The sequence below is a fragment of the Apaloderma vittatum genome, unplaced genomic scaffold (genome assembly GCF_000703405.1).
Source record: "Apaloderma vittatum isolate BGI_N311 unplaced genomic scaffold, ASM70340v1 scaffold4567, whole genome shotgun sequence".
Taxonomy (NCBI): Eukaryota; Metazoa; Chordata; class Aves; order Trogoniformes; family Trogonidae; genus Apaloderma; species Apaloderma vittatum.
The window spans coordinates 7,491-15,984 of NW_009726530.1; the positions used below are offsets into that span (position 1 = coordinate 7,491).

At 47.4% G+C, this 8,494-nt stretch overlaps 1 protein-coding gene across 1 annotated transcript; it reads right to left on the bottom strand.

The window, feature by feature from the left end:
• Positions 1 to 728: 728 nt before the first annotated feature.
• Positions 729 to 8,462, bottom strand: E4F1 (E4F transcription factor 1; the record flags this gene model as incomplete). The annotated part of the gene is made up of 13 exons (XM_009873303.1): positions 729 to 1,277; positions 1,639 to 1,701; positions 2,385 to 2,545; positions 3,886 to 4,084; positions 4,436 to 4,653; positions 5,134 to 5,235; positions 5,517 to 5,748; positions 6,260 to 6,426; positions 6,761 to 6,913; positions 7,196 to 7,316; positions 7,479 to 7,684; positions 8,068 to 8,164; positions 8,313 to 8,462. Coding segments are annotated over 13 exons (2,217 nt in total), but the record flags the coding sequence as incomplete, so codon positions are not given.
• Between the last annotated feature and the right edge of the window lie 32 nt (positions 8,463 to 8,494).

The window sequence follows — 8,494 nt, forward strand, 5'->3', positions numbered from 1 at the left end:
CATGGATGTACTGGCTGCTTTTAGAGGCTTGTGCTTGTCTGGGGAAGAACAGCGTGTTTGACTGGCCCAGCGCTGAGGATTTATTAGCACTGTCCAGGGGCCCCGTTCTCTTTGCTGCAGTTCTCTTTGAGCGATAATAGAGCAGAAATGGGAAAAAATGTAGTAAGAACTTTAAATAATTTTATTTTTAAAAATGTATTTATTTACATGCTAAATCTGTACAATATGCAATTAAAAATCCATATATGGTTTTAAAAAAAAAAAAAAAGGAAAAAAACTAACCCAAAACATATACAATATGGCTTTACACACCAACAGACTAGCTCTCAGAGTAGCCTGTCTGGCACGGCAAGGGTACAACGATGCATTCTTTCATAGACCAGTACGTAAGGCTACTTGTCCAGGATATAAAATAAAATAAAATAGAAGAAAAATACTGCAGTACCATGCCTTAGGAGGACTAGAGTAGTGAGGTTAAAGGCATGAAAGTTTTGGAGTGGTGGTGAACGCACACCAGCACTCACGTTTGGTTTCCTTGGTTCGTTTTAAATGCATGATTAAGGAGGCTCTTGTGAAACCCCACCTATCTGCTTCACTTTCAGAATCCTTTTAAGCACCGTGACACTAACTGTCCTGTGGCCAGAGGTAAATGCTTTGTGAAAGATCATTATTTTATTTGCGGCAGCTGTACAGAAATACCGGAACTGTCAAAGATGACCTATCAGTCACATGAGGTTTTAACTGCTGTTATTCCCATTTTAAATAGAAAACATCTCAGGGCTGTACCATCCTGCTCAGCCACTTACCTGCAGAAGCATTCTCGCCCTTGCTCGCTGAACAATTGTAACAGCAAACTGATCAGATTCCCCAAACTGGAGAAAAACTGTCAGGTTTTACGTGGACATCTGTCACTAGCTGCATGCTGTTCGTTACACAATCACAGTCTGGACTTCCACCTCCCCCTCCTGGGAGGAAATCACAAACTCTCCTGTGTGTTCCATTATTTCAATGTCCTCGGATGCCACCATCGTCACCGTCGCTTCTTCCGTCTCGATGCTCCCCTCCGTTGTGAGCACCGCTCCTTCGCCGATGGCGGAGGCCAGCGTCATAGCCACCTGCTCCGTCAGGCTTTCGGGGGTCGCGATGGTGATGGTGTCCGCGGCGTCGGTGCTTACTTCCGAATTTTCTGCCACAGTGACGTTTTGTACGATGATCTGGTGACCGGAGTTTGCGTGATTTACTATTTGCTGCACAACCTTCATAATGTGGCTGTCAACCTACAGGAAGAGAAAAGAGGCCACCTGATTCCTGGGTGTGTTACACTCTGTTACAAGCGCAGACAATTCTTCCCGTGAATGGTGCCCGATGACCAGCAGGGCAGTACAAAAAGCAGCAGCGTTTAATTCTCTTGTGTATGGAGCCACGTGAGTCACTGGCCACCTCCCTCTGGGGGGATCTGGGGTTAACAGAGCTTGGCCAAACCCAGAGTGACCAGTTCCATGCTTTTATACAGACAGGGCTGCAAAACTACCTGAATTATTTGAAGTTGGGTTTATTTAGCATGACTTTTGGGTGCTAGAAGTGATTCGCTTCGCCTAAAGCAAGCCCCCAAAGCACTAGTTTATGTGGCTTTTTTACCTCATGTCTTGTTCCCTCTATTATTTCAGTAGCTTCGCTGGTCTCCATGTCTTCCGTAGCAGTCTGGAAAGACAAAATATGATTATTTCCTTTTTAGATTCTTACAGAAAAATCTTTTATTACCAAGAGATAAGACACTAAGATCCTTTACTAAAGTCTTCCTGTTCCCCTCTGTGATGCAGTAGCTTCTCTAAAGACAACTCCTCCTTGAAATTCCCCCAAAATCTCCTTATCAAGAGCTACTTAGAAGTGAGGCCAAGTGCTCACAGGTAACTCGGAGAATGTCCTCTCTCAGCAGGACTCAGCCAACTGCCAGATTTTTCTCCTATTGGAGAAGAGCTATGGCAGCACTGAGGGACTCTAAATGAACCGTGTTATTCTGCCCTGACGGGTACTGGCTTCTTGTCATGAGGAGGGAGAAAGCAAAACACGAAGTTCATTGCTTCTGGCAGCCTCTGCCAGTTGAAAACAACGAAGATCATTTCGGACACAATAAACTACGTAGAAACGGGAGGAAGGAGTAGGTAAAAGTTGAGGAAAAGCTGAAGGAAGTTTGTGAGGATGTAAACTCTGCTACAGCCAGAAGTTCTCAGCTGCCTCACAAACTACTGTCAGTCTACTCCCCATTCTCATTTTCCTGCCTGCATTCCCCACAGGCCTTAGGAAGGGCGGCCAAGCAGGAAACTTTTACTGACAAACTACGGTGCTGGCTTCAGGAGGAGAAGGCTGTTTGCCCTGCCTCGTACCTCGATGATGTATTCCTGAGTGTCTGCCACCACCGAAGAAAACTCCACCAACACAGTGTGAGGATCTTCAGAAATGACCGTCGCAGCCAAGTTGTCCGCTGACTGGCTTTCCTCAGACACCATCACTTCTTCCACCTCTTTCAAAGCAAGGAGGCAGCCACCTGAATGACATTCCCAAAGTGCCAGAGAAACACGTTACTTTTCACAACCATCTCCAATACCTGGAAAATACTACTCGGCACAAACGAGAGGCCAGCAGGAGGATGCTGCTGCTGAGTGCCCGGCAGGCAGACAACATCCCAGCGAGTCAGGCCAAGGAATGGTCTAGAAGAGGCCTGTGTGACCCCAGAACTGAGCCTCAAGCAGAGCAGCTGTCCGGCGTGATTGCAAAAAGCACACAACAAAACTTGAATGCGATAAATCTGTACAGCGCTTCAAAAGATGTATGCAAAGAACATAAAGTAAGACTTTCAATATATTTTAAGTCACGTATCGTTTCTGCTTATGCATTACATTTCAGTATCTGTTTTTTGGGTTTTCTTCCTCTTCTGTAAACTTGTTCTTCACAATCTAAACACATCAGAGAATCATGGAATGACCTAGGCTGGAAGGGACCTTAGAGGTCATTTTAATCCAGCCTCCCCGTCGCCAGGGACACCACCTCTCGACTAGATCAGGCAACACATGGGGACCGAACGGCAATTGAACCTGCGACCTTGGCGTTGTCAGCGCCACGCTCAAGTGACTGAGCTAACCGGCCCCCTAAAATCCATACTGAGGAGCTAAAGGAGCTGCAGGTCCAGCACAGCGAGTCTGACCAAACAAGACTCTCTGTGAGAACTTAATTCCACTTAAGACATTTTCCTCACAAAAAATCCACACTTTGTGTTTTTAAAGGATTTCATAACCTCAAAATTAGTAAGAATTTAATGCAAAAAAACCCCCTCAATTGGCAAGCTGAACCACAGCAATACATGCGACGTTCTAAAGTTTACAGTCCTCATGCCTCTTCCCCAACACAGAAATCAAGCTCTCTTTGGCATTACTTTGTGAAAACATTAAATTTTTTTTCTCCTCTTTGTCTGTAGCCTTGGAACAGACCCATTTCACAGTTCAGTACAGCGCAGGGTCTGTCTTGCCCACGTAGGGCAGTGATGACACTGCAGAGACCACTTCAGCCGCAGTCTGGAGCAGAGAGCCCACAACACTCCTGCAGTTAAGATCCTTATGCAAATTCTGGTTTTGTTTTATTTAGATGATCTAGATTTTACGTTAGAACTGTCTAATGGCTCTTTGTTCCATCAAAGAGATCACAACAGAAATAACCCATTCATGGAGATGAAAAAAATTATAACACATCTCCTGATGCAGCGGAGCTGGAGATGAACGAACGGCCTCAGACAGAGCTCGTTAGATCCACCTTGAAAAATCATTACTGTTCAGCCAACAAGCAGCTTGTCCAACCCTAGAACCCCAAGGCAGACAAGCTTTGCCACCTCACCTTTGGTTTTTAAGTGCCTGTTGAGAGTGCCGTGCTCTGCAAAGCCTCGCCCGCACCGGTAACACTTGAAAGGTTTTTCCCCCGTGTGGTGCCGGATGTGTCGCACCAGCGAGCCCTTTTCCCGAAAGCCCCGGCTGCAGTACTGGCACACGTAGGGCTTATCCTCCAAATGCGTCCGGAAATGAACTTGCTGGGCGTTCTGTACGAAGAGAGAAGCAAGAGAAGGGCAGCTAAAGGAACAAGCTCGGGCAAATGGTATTTTAGCTTCCATGGTAGAAGTCAGTATCTTTGCAGACTTCTCATGTAAGACACAGTAAAGACTTGGTTGTATCATTATTAGTTGGTAGTTTTTCCCAAGCGCAAAGGAACAGTTTCTTCAAAAATGCAAAGGATTGATTAAGACTGTCCCTCTTTCCCCTGCTAAACCAAAACCTCCTTCTGGAGCTTTACGTCAGAGGCAGGTGAGCAGGCGTTTGTTCTTTCAGGAGCTAAACCTCCTGACTACCCGGTTCTTGAAAGGAAAACGTGAAAGCAAGCGATGGAGGCCCACCTTGGTCTTGTACCGCTTGCCACACTTGGGGCAGGAGTACGGCCGCTCGTCAGAGTGCACCCTGCGATGCCCCTTCACGTGGGCAATGGTCTTGTAGAGCTTGCCACACTCGCCGCAGCGGAAGCGCCGCTCGTTCACGTGCACCTCTTGGTGCTTCTTCAGCAGGTAGCCCTTGGTGAACTCTTTGCCGCACTCCTCGCACTTAAAAGGCTTGTAAGCTGGAGACCGAGAGAGAGAACGTGGTCGGTACAGGACAGCCAGCAGGAACAAGTGTCTGGCACGTGCTCTAACAGAATTAACTCAGCGAAGGAGGGAAATTACGTTTTCCACCTTGTGTGTGGCCTTTGTCTCATTCATAAGTGAATTCTGCTCAAATGCTGCTCTTCTAGCAGTTCCAGCCTGTCAGCCTGTTGTGCCTCACTTTTTATTGGCCTCTTCACAAAATTCTACTTTCAAGGATGCAGTGCAGGCCCCAAAACATGGAAACTGGGGGGTTTTTAATATTTCTTTTACCCTCCATTGTAGAGCTCAACCAAAACCAGCCTTGTCATATCGGTCAGTTAAGCGTCAACTGATTTTGTGTGGCAAACAGCCATGTAAAGGCAAGGAATTTGAAACAAAAAAACCGCTGTACTATGCTTAAGGTCACAGTAAAACACAGCACGGTTTAGACAACAGCATAAGCAGTAGAACTTTACCTAAATGACCTTTGATGTGTGTTTCGAGGGAAGCAGTTTCACTGAAGGCTTCATTACACTGAGAGCAAACGTAACTTTTGGACCCATTTGTTCTTTCTGCATCTGTCTATTGGAAAGAAACGGTACAACATAAGTATTTTTGGTACTCGGGTGTACAGTAAGCATCGCTAACCACATTCCCAATTAAATGCTCCTGTCTTGTTAACAGGGGAGAGAGGGCATGTGCGTACTAAAGCACACGTGAAAAATCTAACTGTAAAAACTGACACCAAGATTCGGGCACAGGGAGCATCCTGGGTGGGGTGTGGAGGCTCACACCACTCTCCACAACCAAGTACAAGCAAGGAAGAGTAGAAAATTAATCTCATTTATGGAATACAAACGTACAGACTCCGCTTGTTCGACTTTAACACACTGTTCCGCACACGGCTCCTCTTCTGCTTCCACCACTTCATTTTCTAGCTCTTCTGTGGCAGCTACAGCAGCTTCGTCTGGCTTTTGCATCTCCTCCACAGCGACTCTCTCGATCACAATCCCCGAATTCCTCATGGCCTGCCGCAGCAGGTTCTCGCTGTTCACTTCCCCCTCACACGGCAGCTCCTCAGGATTCGGCTGCTGAAGGGACACAGACTCTGGTAACCAGCCCGCCAAATAACACGGCCCTTTTTTTTTAAAGCAACACTGCTCCGGCCATCATTCTTTCTCAGGTGCTTAATGCTGTGATACAGGGTTGAAAGATCGACGAGGGAAAGGTCTTGGACCGGGGAGGCAGATGAGAACACCCAGTGCCAGGGTTGCTGCTGCCTTTATTCCTACCACAGATTCTCGTAGCAGGGAATGGTCAAAACCCTCTCACCTCCTGTACCCATGCAGGGCGCGGAGGTGAACCCCAGGCATCGCATCGCCCCGTGCGCCACACACGTGCTGCTAAGCCTCGGCAGCAGCAGATGGCCAGGCAAGGTCAGAGCAGAGTTTGCCTTTTCTGTTCTCTGATGAAAAGGCAGCTAATTAACCATTTACTCTGACCACACAATTTATTCTCGGCACCCAAGAACATTCTGTTTGTGAGGTGAAATACTTCGTTGCATAAAACACGCAGAATGTATTTAAACAAAGCAACGCTCACCTCTTGGTCCAGGGGTTTCGCATCTACGACGGGAAGTTCCTGCATTTGGACGTGGACTTCGTGAAGGACGTTGCCTTTCGCATCCGTCACGAGATGAATGACGGGCAAGGTCTCGATGGATTCACTTGCTATTGATGAAACGGTGTCTGTGGTTGAGCTACAGGATCCTTCAAGAAAAGCGGCACAATGAATCACTTGGCATCCCGCCAGCCTCACCAATTTGCTGTGCCCTACACAAAACACGTCTATTTATAGAGCACGAGGTGCCTGTTAAAGCTGTCTGCACCAGATTCTCAAATATTCTTCACGGCCAACACCTGGCTACGTGCGCTTCAGGTTAATAGCTCAGCTCTATAAATGACTTTTTCCTGTATAAAAATTATAACCTGAATGCCACAGAAGTGGGGTTTTTTTTTCAAAACAGAAAGAATTTACAGTTCAAGTGCTGGGAGCGTGCTTGGGTTTATCAGACACAAGGCAGGCACTGACAGCAGCACTGACCTGTTGGCAAATCATCCTTATTAACCACTATTTCTTTGTTCATGTTCAAGCGGATTTTTTCGGTGCAAGGCGTCAGAGATTTCAGGTGCCGAGTCAAAGCTCCTGACTCCCGGAAGCTTTTCCCGCATTTCTTGCATTTGTAAGGCCTTTCATCTGGAAACCACAAGAATCGAAACAAGAGCATTAAACTAACAACTGCCAGCATTAGCTCTGTGCCACAGACCGCCATGAGAACCCTGTCAGCTTTCTAGAGCGAGCAGCCTGCGCTTATCCCACGACCTCACGTTGCTCCCCTGCACCGCAAGCACCGGGGAGCCCCACGGTCCCAGCTCAGAAGATGGGAAGCGGCCAGAAATTCCACTGGAAGGTAATCTGGAGAACCATGCACGGCACCCTCCGGCACTGAGGAATTCTTACTTCGGAGAACCATCTTACCCGTGTGACACCGGTAGTGCCGAATCAGAGACCCTTTTGTCCTGAAGGAAGTTCCACAGAGTTTGCATTCATAGTCCTTCCTGCTGCTGTGCGTGATCATGTGAGCTTTGAGGATGCTGGCCTATGGAAAGAATTTCAGTTTAAGAGATGATCCAAATGCTTAAGGATTTTACATTTCGAACGTGCCTTTCGAAGGCGCAGTGGGCAGCAGAGAAATAAAGTTACCAGGCCTTGAGACGTTAACAGCCAGCCTAAACCCGAGCAGGGCAGAGGTGATACTCACTGTTTTAAAGGTCTTCTGGCACAGCTCACACACGTATCGCCCTTCTTTGTTAACCAGCAGCTTCACCTTTATCAGTTCTGTGGAAACATCCTGCTCCTGATCGTCAGGGTTGCCTTGCTCTTCGGGGACTTCCCCGGCAGCAGGACCATTTGGGTTTTCAAACACATGGTCTCCTGCCACAATTACTCCCTTGATGTGCCCGCTACCTGGGGAAAGAACAGGAAGACAGTTACGATTTTTTACAGAAGAAAGCTCGACACGACTAGATTGATTTACTGTTTCAGCGCTTCACGCAATAGGAAGGAGAAACAAGTACTTTAAAACTGGGCATTTGCCAAGTTCCCATTGCAGCATAAATATTAAAATGGACCCTTTGGGAATGGAGTTTTAAACCTAATTTGCCTTAATGTGGAGAGAACTGCAGAGCTGGCCCAGGAACGCCTCTCACACCTCTGAGGAACGCTCAGACCCAGGCCCAGTGCTCATAAACACCGAGGTGCCACGTACCCAACTACAGCCCAACTCAGGCAGAAGATTAACGAAGCTCCTACCCTGGCAGGGGTAGGGAGGCGAGTGCTGCAAAGCTCACCTACTATAGCAGACGCGCTGCTGATTTCCTCTGCTATCGAAGACGCTTCAACAACTATATGAGCGACAGTGATCGACTCCTCGACGGACGGAACAACCTGCTGTAACAGACGAGATTTTAGCAAAAAAGTTTTATTACCTGTATAAACATCGTATTCTGTTCTCTCCCCTCCAACCCAACAGACCGTTGCATCCTAATTATTTTCAGCCACGGCTTGAGGAGAAGCCTGCTGTCACCTTTTGTACTTCTCGGCTGACGAGACCCGCTGAGGCAGCAGCGAGAGCTTCTGGAGCTCGCTGGCAGACCTTTTGTAACTTGTGTTGCACGAACTCTTCCAAGGAGGTGAACTCCGACTGGCAGCGGCCGCACTTGTGCACGTCATCTTCATCTGCGATTTAAAATTCAGCCGTCGGTTTAGGAAAACGCG